The sequence below is a fragment of the Schistocerca cancellata genome, chromosome 1, assembly GCF_023864275.1.
Source record: "Schistocerca cancellata isolate TAMUIC-IGC-003103 chromosome 1, iqSchCanc2.1, whole genome shotgun sequence".
Classification (NCBI taxonomy): Eukaryota; Metazoa; Arthropoda; class Insecta; order Orthoptera; family Acrididae; genus Schistocerca; species Schistocerca cancellata.
This window is the reverse complement of record NC_064626.1, coordinates 1,004,500,404-1,004,510,795: the sequence shown is the minus strand read 5'-3', so window position 1 is coordinate 1,004,510,795 and position 10,392 is coordinate 1,004,500,404. Positions and strand designations below refer to the sequence as shown.

The following is a 10,392-nucleotide window of genomic DNA, read 5'->3' as shown; positions in this document are numbered from 1 at the left end:
AGAGGATGAGCTACACAAGATTGCCTAAGACAATCAATGAGACAGGAAAATAGCTTAGGGATGATGCTTTGGTTGTAAAGAAGGGGGAGAAAGGCATGGAAGTATTTCGGTAATATCAGAAGCAAAGTTAGAAACAGCGTGAGAGTTTAATTAGGAGCTGCACTATTTCACAAGCCCCATACACAAAATTTCCAGGCATATGGATGGATAAACACTTGATACGGCTAGAGAATTTAGAATTTCTGAATAAAAAACTAAGTAAATGTTGTTATATACTAAGAATGCTTTAGGATTGTTGCAGCATTGAATGCATATATAAACAGCATGCTTAATATGGTGTGGTCTTCTGGGAAAACATGGGTTTGGCCACAAAGGATTGTCCTCTTCATGATTCAGTACCACCGATGGCTGAAGCAACTGAATCAAATTCTCCATCAGGGTCAATATCCTTGCCCAAAGCTATTGTATCCCTGTTCCCACTCATTTATCCCTGTAAGAGATCTAGATGCAAGACCTCTCCCTTACATCCTACCACTACCACCTGCTCCAGTCCTGTCACAAGTATTTGCTACCCTACCAAAGGCAGGGCTACCTGTGAAAGCAGCTATCTGGTCGATTAACTTAGCTGGAACCACTATGTGGCTTTCTACAGGGCACATCTACCACCAAGGTATCTCTGCACGAGTGGCCACCACTAAATTGTGGCCAAGAGACAGCAGGACAACTAAGCTTTATAGCCCACACCATGAGGATTATTCCCACTAACACCAGCTTTTCTGAACTGCACACGTGGGGCCTGGATCCTTCTACTGACCCTTTGTTCCGACAAACCCCGACTTCAGTCTTCACTAGACCCTTCAACCACCTGACTCAGTCTCTTTCCTTGCTCCCAATCCAGCCTCACACATATCTTTCATCATCCCATTTCCCATCCGATGAATTTGCTTAGTTCTTTCATGGAACCTAGTAGCTCACCATATTCTTACTCTGTCTTACAAGTCTACTATCATTCTCACTTCAAAAGTGATATGTCTATTGGTACTAAATGTTGATCAGTTTCCTTATAGTTTAATAATATATAACCAATTTCATACTTGGCTCCATTTGGTTATTACCAAGTCCATTTTCTGTTTTGTTTCTGCGAGGAAGGTGTTAAGATAAACCCTTTTGTTTTTAATATGTTTACACTTACTTTTATAGTACACAGTGGTATTTTTTTCATTAATTTGCTAACAAAAATATGTTTCAAATTATCAACTTATGTAACTCACAAAACTATTTCACTTAGGATGTGTGGAATGGACATTGGAAACACTTAATTCATAATGGTTAGGGAATGCGTAGACAAGATAGATTCAACAACCTTTGCCCTATTTGCAGTTAGCTTTTGTTTTTCTGACATGTTCAAAATCTTGAGTATGTATTCCCTGTGGGTCTGTGGAACAAAGTATGGTATCTCTTTACCTGCCTACTGATTAAATTCAGCTCTCATCTCTCATCCAGTATTGCACACGAAGTTTCCATTAAGTACTGTTCTTAATTTTTTCCTACATTTGCATTGAAATTCCTTATTATAATCCTGCCTTCTGTGTTTCCCCAACTCTTCATAAAGCTCCTTTATCATTTCATTAGAATGTGAGTATTAATGTTACCCATGCAATATTTTTTATTTTTAAAACAGCTCTTATCATTCTGTCTGAGATTTCTCCAGTTGTGTAACATAGCCTACACATCATTTTATTGCTGCTCTGTTCCTCTGTGATGATGATACTCAGTGGTCTGGACACTTATTCCTTTGTAACTATTTCTTCAAGCATTTCATCTCGTTTTGATGATTGGGTTCTCTTCCCTGCTACTCATTCAAATTATCGTAAATACATCAAAAGTTCTAATCCTGACAAAATTTACAGCAAACTGTGTTTCAGTTATTGCTGCGTCTCCAGTGTGTTATTTTCATCCTTCTTGTAAGTTATGTTGAAAATGTTACATTGCTGGTAATCCTCTATGCCATTCTGCTGAGAACTTTGTTTCGTTTTCTAATAAGATAATCATATGATCAATCCCAGAATAATTATCTATTCTTTAAATAATGGGCCATAATTCACAAAACCCAGACATACCGTACTGTACCTATTCTGCCATCTGTGCAATTTTGACTTCAACAGTACAAGGAACCATTGTCAAGGTTTTAAATAATGATGTTGAACTAATAGCTCTTTTCAGTTAAGTATGGTGACCTTCTGCAACAGAAATGTGTGCCTTATTCAGTATCCGCTTTCGCTCATTGACAACAAAAGTTTAACTACCGTAAAATGGAATTACTTGAAACACTTTTGAATTTCCTCAGCATCTAGCTTTTTCAATTATACAAAATATTGAGTGATGTGACATTCCAGTGAAGATCCTGCTGGCAGAAAAAACTGTTTCTTAAACTTCTTTATGCTGATTTTTTACAAATATATTGGTGTTTTATGTTCCCCCATGAGAGGGCATTATTTGAAACATCTAAGCTTTTATACTGAAAACTTGCAGTTTTGCAAGTTTAAATTACTGTGGGATACTTGCAACAGTGAACTAATTACAAAAGAAGATATGTCATATATTTTCATCTGTCAAAAATACAAAACTGGGTACAATACATGACAGTAAAATGCAGTAGAAAGTGCAAAATAATGACAGAAGTACTTCCATAATAAAGTAAAAAGTTATATTTCCAACAGAAAACAGTAACGTTCTCTTCTGTCAAATAAAGGGGTAACAACATGGATAACATTTTTTATGGTACTGGAACCTATATCTTCTTCTTGAGGGAATATAGGTACGACACACCAACATGAAATCATTTGGTTTAGCTTTCTGTGGTCAATATTTTCAGGGCCTGCAGTTGCATGTGTTGTATGCTGATGAAACTGGTATTCATACTTGTCCTGGTAGTAATTTTCTTCAGTTTCATGTTCAGGGTAACTACCAGCAAGGTCTATGTCACTGCTACAGTCATGCACAGAATAATCATCAGTATCACTGCTGGCATCACTGCCAGTACATATCACTTTAGGTCTATTATGTTCCCTCATTTTATTAGTGCTCTAAACCTGATGTTGTCCAGATTGCATTTATTGCTCCTCAGATGGTTTATTCAGTCTCCTCTTCTTCTGTTTACCAGTACTGGAACCAGGTGTTGTAGCAGGGCGCTTCTTCTTCCTAGACTGTGGTTTGGAGCACTGGCTGATAAAGGTTTTGCACTGGTGCGTGGGGTCTCAGATCTCTTAAATTCCTCCAAAAACTGTTTTAAGCTGTCAGATCAAATTCCACATCTGCAGTATCTCCATTTCCTTTTGGTACGTTTTACAGAAGCTTATCGTTATTGAAAGGCATGATCCCAGTAGCCTCAAGCCCTGTCATCAGGCTAATTCGCTCATTGACAACGAAAGTTTAACTACAAGTAATACAAGTTCTTAGCCCGTCCTTACGAGTGAATTGTTTGTGTTTTCGCCTTTTTATATAATCTCGTCCACAGGTCGCGTATTTGAGCCTTATTATTTTTTTTCAAATATGATTACACCATAAAAACCGTGACACGAAAGCAGTCTGCAACCAATTTCGCAACAAATGGCTACCTCAGGGCTTACGCTGATTGACATTAACTGGGATGTGAAAAAATTAAATGTGATTGTTAACACACTTAGTTTGCGTCCTATTGACAGCTAATTTTGCATTCTGTGAAGCAATAAAAACTGCACAAGCCCCAATTAGAGAAAGGCTGCTTTCAGTGTGTTCATTGTTTTGTTTCAACCAGTCGCGTAATGAGTAATAATTAAACAGGAAATTAATTGGAGCATAAGACTAAAAAAAAATCTTGATTGTTCCCATTGCTTTCGAAACACGCTTCTCATTCACGTGTCTTGCACGAACGCCATCGCTCGACGTTGCGGTGACGGGGCTCACTGGCCCGGAACAAGAAACAGTAAATGCTTACATTCTCTGGACATTGTTTATTTTCTGTTTTTTATCCTCTTCGTAAATTTCTTCAGCGGAAATATAGATTGGTCATTTACTATACGATAACCAAAGTGTAAAAAACCCGCTTACAGATGTTACAATATACTATAAGAGGATCAGTGCTACTACTTTCACGAAATTCATGAGTTTGACATTTTCTAGATTCTCGTACTACGTTTGTGTTTGGGAGGCTGGCCCAAGGATCACAACAAAAGCTGCAATTGGTCGGTGTGTCTATGACCTCGCTGCCATTGGCTAGGTTGTCAGTCGATTGATCGTGCTCATGTGACCTTTGAGTGATTTCTTCAGTAAACGCAAAGTTTACAGGTTGATATTTTAGTGTTGTCATGCGTAACTAAATCGGTAATAGCAAAAGTGATATTCGATTCTTATTAAAAACAATATTGTGCGAGCACTGTCGAAGATGAGTGGGATGTCGTGATTGTTTACTATGTTAAACTGACTTTCAGCTGAGACATGTTATTTTGAAAGTCATGGTCGTGCTACTGTCTTGGTGTGCAGTATGATTAGCGCGGGAAACGAGTAGCGTAATGTATTTTCAGCTGTCCAAGGTAACTTTGTACCAACAGTTTGTCATATTGAGTGTTAAATTTACAACAGTGTTTATCGGGAAATGATTCATGTAAACAGATATTTTCATGGAAAGAAATAGTATTATAGGAGCGAAAATTTCGTGACAGCGATGTCAAGTATGTTCCAGAAACTCTTACCTTCTTTGTTATCCTACATGATGTTGTGCAATCAAAACAAAGATTTTGTTGTTGTCTAGGCAACACTGTATTGCAACATGTTGTTTTTGGACGCTTGCTGATAAGAATGAAGGAAATTATGAAACACAGAGACAGATTGCACTATGTCATCTTCATTATTCCATTGTATTCTTGGATTTTAACGTACCATTTAGACAAAAGCTTTTAGAAGTGAGTGTTATTGCCTTCTCTGCCAAGGTTAAAAATAAGTCCAAGGACGGTGTTTGGCATTTGAATCAAAACATGTGTATTAGGTATATTTACATAGCTAACACGTTGCCCAAAGCTATACAATGTGTAATGAATGAAAAGTTAATGTTTTATATAATTCTGAAGTGAGAAAGATAGTATTAAACACTGTTGTTTATGGTATGTTACAGGTTAGCTTTCATCAGCAAAATAAATGACATAAGAGACAATAAAAACATGGCTGATCCTTTTTATACAGGGGAATTATTTATTGACCAGGGAGTAACAGTGAAGCAAGAGCCATTGGTAATGGACAGCACTAGTAGCACAACAGCTAGTGTCCCAATACCGCATCGTAGAGGCATGGATCTTTCAGATTTTAGAGACTTTGGATTTGACTTTGTGGATATCTCCTCACCATCTTCTGTATCTCAAGACAATACACCAAATGCTACCAATATTGTTAGTGTCACAGAACTGTATGCAGAGTCTCCATTGTGGACCACAAAATTGCCTAGTGATTGTGAAACCAGTAGAAGTGATACATTTCGAATGGATGATGATGATATCTTCCAAGTTGATAAAGCAGATCTTATTCAAGGACCTACACTTGCAGAATTGAATGCAAATGATGAGAACTTGTTGGATGACTTGAATTTTGATGATCTGTTATTGCCAGAAGAAAATAGCTACTACATCAATGTGCCGCCTTTTGCATCACAGTCAAGGACATCTGCTGCTCCTCCACTTGTCCAAGTCACAAATGTGAACTCTAATTTAGGAAATAATAATGTAGCACAACTTTCCCAGAGCCTTGTTCCATCTTCATTTCCACCAGCTGGACTTGGTTTTTACAAGGATGCATTCAGTGTATCGTCAAGTGTGCCATCCAGCCCATTGGACGTTTTTTTGAGTGGCAAACCTAGTAATGGTGTTCAGACAGTTGATGCTCTTTCACCAGGGAGTCAAAACAGCTCTAGTTCTTCATTGCTTCTTCATTCAGCAGCATCGTCTGTCACCCCTCCACCTCTTGGAGTCAGCCCATTGCAGCAGAAACACAGTACCCTACATGAACTTTTACTCAAAAAGGAAACATACTCTTCAGCATCACCGGAGAGGCAGCTTTTTGTTCAGTCAGTTCCAGGACCACTCAGCCCAACTAACTCTGTAAGTCCTGTCCCAGAAGTGCCATCAGGTAGTAGAATAACAAGAAGCGGTAATACAGGATATGGATCAAGATTATCATCGTCAGCGCCAACTCATCTTGGACTGGAACAAATTTGGCAGCGCAGGGAACCTCGGCAGCATCTTCTTTCTACTGGATCATTAGCTGAAGCAGGGTCCACTTCTTCAATCTCTACAGGTAAATATTTATGTTTGGATAGAATAATGAAATACAAGAAAATTGAAATCCATTCATCGAGAATACATACTGCATAGGTTATGCATAGAATCTGATATGATTCCTTTTTTATTTTTATGTGATTTATAATGGAATAAAGCATTATGTAAAGGTTTTTTAAATTACCGCTACCAGTCACAAACTTTGTTGACTGTCGTATTACTTATTTATTTAGTGACCTGTTTCGAGGGAATACCTCATCTTCAGGCAAATGGCATTACAAAAACAATTTTACAATAAGGTCATAATGATGTTACATAGTCTTTTCATAAATGCTGTGGTTATCCTGTGGAAGAAGAGAAAACTTAGTAAGAGGCGATGTCACTTTGGAAGCTGGACTGTGTTTGCATCAAAATGGTTTGTAACGGTCACTCATTTTGTTCTTCCGGCGTGGCAGTCTCGTTGTGATGAGCTGAGGTGTTTCCATTTCTGTGGCTCTCTTCAAGAAAGCCAAGAGAGCTGAGGTGTTTCCATTTCCGTGGCGCTCTTGACTTTCTTGAAGAGACAGACAGTCTGTTTATGTGCGGATGGATGTGTGTGTGTGTGTGTGTGTGTGTGTGTGTGTGTGTGTGTGTGTGTGTGTGTGTGTGTGTGCGCGCGAGTGTATACCTGTCCTCCCCCCCCCCCCCCCCCCACCTAAGGTAAGCCTTTCTGCACCTGGGATTGGAATGACTCCTTACCCTCTCCCTTAAAACCCACATCCTTTCATCTTTTCCTCTCCTTCCCTCTTTCCTGATGAAGCAACCGTGGGTTGTGAAAGCTTGAAATTTGTGTTTGTGTGTTTTTTGTCTCTATCAACATACCAACGCTTTCGTTTGGTAAGTTACAGCATCTTTGTTTTTAGAAATATTGTTGTGTATATGTTCTCACACATTTTGAGAACTAAGTGTAAATACATTATAGAACTCCACAAGATTTGTCATTTATAAAACAGATGCTCCCAGATGGGTTGTTAACTGAATAAATGGTGAAAGTGCAGCATCCATAGCACCAGTACAGTTAAAACTACACACCATGCCGACGACCTCACGCGAGATTGTTGGCATGGCGTGTAATTTTAACTCTGTTGGTGCTATGGATTTGGATTGGATTTTTGGGAACAGAGTGGAATGGGCCCATATTGGTTACATTTGGGAACCGTGTGGAATAATTACTCACTTACAGCTTTTTGTAGGTGATTGTCTACTGCTGTTTCTACCGGTTTCATTTGTTAAAATCATCTTCAAAGAGAAAAACATTGACTGTCACTGACTCAACCAAACATTTCCATCACATACAAATGTAGAACATATGTAATTGTCGTAATAGTCTACCTTAACATAGTCAATACAAGCATGCTGTACCTTGGCACAAGGACTGTAGTGCACATCTTGTGGCCACCAAATGTGCGCTACTGTAATTGTGGCTAGGCACACAATCATTTTAGTTTTACATTTGTGTGGCTCATATATGACAGAAATATACGGTTGAGCCATTGATGTAGAATGTCTTTCTCGTTGAAAATTATTGTAATAATTTAAACTGGTTAGAGAGTAAATGTAAAGTTGTGCAGCTGATGGAACAAATATGCATTTTCCTAATTATTTATTTGTTCACATGAAACACTTTGCAGCATGTGAAATCAAACATAAAACAAATAACAATGACTGTGGCAGAAAATACAAATAAATAAGAGAAATAGTTACGTTTGAGAGAAAAAAAGTATTGATAGGAATTTTGTATGTTCTAACGTAGGCATTTGGTTCTTTTGCAAACATTTATGTAGGATGGGACAGTGATTTAAATAATAACTGATTTACTTAATATCCAGATAAGTGTTGTACGAGGAAAACTAGTCAAACAGGTCTGTATGCCACAGGTTTCAGTATTGTGTCATCGTTATTTTTATTGTAGTGTATGCATGAGGTTTCCCATTGTATACCAGTACAGCATAAAATAATTGTTTGCGACATGATTCAAGCATCATAATGAAGTCTATGATAGGCTCATAAGTAAAAGAATAGATAAAAAACAGTTTTTAATGGTCTACCGCATTGAAAAACACATTTCAAGTGATTTTGTGCAATACAGTTTGTATCTTCAATAATAATAATAATAGTAGAATATGCCAGAAAAAGAATATGTGAAAGCAAATTTTCGGAGTATATATGTATAAGAGTTTGATCTCTAAACAATGCACTTAAATCACTTTCACGTGGTTAACTTCAGCAACATTTTCTCTGCATGTGATTAAGGAGTTTGATGATCATAATGTGAGGAAGTTATTTTATTGTGCATATTTTCATTAATTAATGGCATAATTATGGAATGATATTGTGGGGCAATAGATGTAGGTCTAAGGTATTCTTTGGGACAAGGGACTCCTTCACGCACAACATAACACAGCCCTTACTCTTTGAAGGTTATTTGTGGTGTACAGTGTTCTCCTTCTGCTCTGATTGTGAACTCCATAACAGAACTAACTGATAAGTACTACCTAATGTACATGATATTAAGTATATCACATTACATGATTGCTATATAATTCCTAAAGTTGACACAGGTGCAGTACAGTAATACGATCTTCTCATGTGTGTAATTCTCACAGCGAGACTTAAAACCTAGCAGTTACATACGTCCTCCTGGAATAGAGTCAATTTGTTTGCTGTTATATTTGGATACTGCAGTCACCTATAAATTTATCTTGTAAAGCTGGTCCTGCTATTCAGTCCCAGCTAATAATCCTCTTCATTGTGCTCAGGTCCTCTTCCCTGAAGATTTCATCAATTGCTGGAAAAAGGGCTCATTTCTCTCTTCAAACAGTGTAAAGAATTCATAATAAGAGTTCTATCATTTCAACCATATATTGTCAGATTAACCATTAATACAACCAAACCATGGAAAATCCAGGATGAAATGTAACAATATTATGAAAAGGAAAGTTTTACCCACCATATAGAGGAACAGATAAGCACAACAAAAAGACTGTCACAAATAAAGCTTTCAGCCAGTAAGACCTTTGTCTATTTTTCAGGAAGGCCTTACTGGCCGAAAGCTTTATTTGTGACAGTCTTTTTGTTGTGCTTATCTGTTCCTCTATATGGTGGGTAAAAACTTTCCTTTTCATAATATTGTAACCATTAATACAATATACTTTACAGTGAGTGCCAGGGTCCTCTTCCTATCTGGTTTGTATACAGTAGAGTAAATCTAATACTATACATTTTCCATAATGTTCATTGTTGTGCTCTTTAGTTATTCTTTGGTGGACCATCATGGCACCTTCTGTCTGCGGCTGCATGGAATAACACGCCCACCACACCCATTGTAACAAAATGTCATGTTAGACTACAGTCTGTGTAAGTCACAAACAATTTTTGTTTCTCAAGAAGTTTGGCTGCAATAACCTTGGTATTAATTTATTCACTTTAGTATTTGTGTATTTTGGTGTTTGTTGATAAGTTTTTAATTAATGTGTAAAAATGTCTAATTAAATAATGGAAACTCCAGGTAGAAATATCAACAATGTAGGAAAAGATAGATTGCAGGCAAGCACACCTCACGCACACGCGACCACCAACTCCAGCATCTTGGGCCCAAGACGATGGAGTTGGCAGTTGTGTATGCATGAGATATGCTTGCATCTGTGTGTGTGTGAATGTTGTCTCTCTCTTTACTGATCAAGGCTATGGCCGAAAGCTATATGTGAGTGTTTTTTAATCGTGCCTGTCTGGGACTTCATGTGTCTTCTTTACAATAGGTAGCAATGTATCTTTTCCTAAAGTGTTGTAAAAATGTCTAAACTTTCCATAAGTTTGAAAACTGTCACCTAATATCAGTGGAAAGGACATTAGCACATCATTTCTTTTGTAATATGTCGTTTCCATTTTTTCTCATTTCCACACGTATTATCTATTCCCAATGATTTCCTCACTTTGAATCTACAGAATGGGCAATGTACCCATCTGATCAGTTTAAATATTTTGGAATATTCATCACAGTCCCACAGTTGGTTTTTTTCGTTGAAGACATTTGTTGTGAACAATCCTTTGC

The 10,392-nt window shown here is 37.5% G+C and overlaps 1 protein-coding gene across 3 annotated transcripts in view; it reads left to right on the top strand.

The window, feature by feature from the left end:
• Positions 1 to 4,282: 4,282 nt before the first annotated feature.
• LOC126088914 (protein CREBRF homolog) overlaps positions 4,283 to 10,392 on the top strand; it is a 114,107-nt gene continuing 107,997 nt past the window's right edge. For 2 of the 3 annotated variants that reach the window (XM_049906870.1, XM_049906872.1), the window contains exons 1-2: positions 4,283 to 4,571; positions 5,150 to 6,321. In XM_049906870.1, coding sequence (XP_049762827.1) covers positions 5,196 to 6,321 — 1,126 coding nt within the window. In that variant the 5' untranslated portion in view covers positions 4,283 to 4,571; positions 5,150 to 5,195. Of the gene's footprint in view, positions 4,941 to 5,149; positions 6,322 to 10,392 lie in introns of all 3 variants that reach the window. The other variant, XM_049906871.1, reaches the window with a different exon arrangement.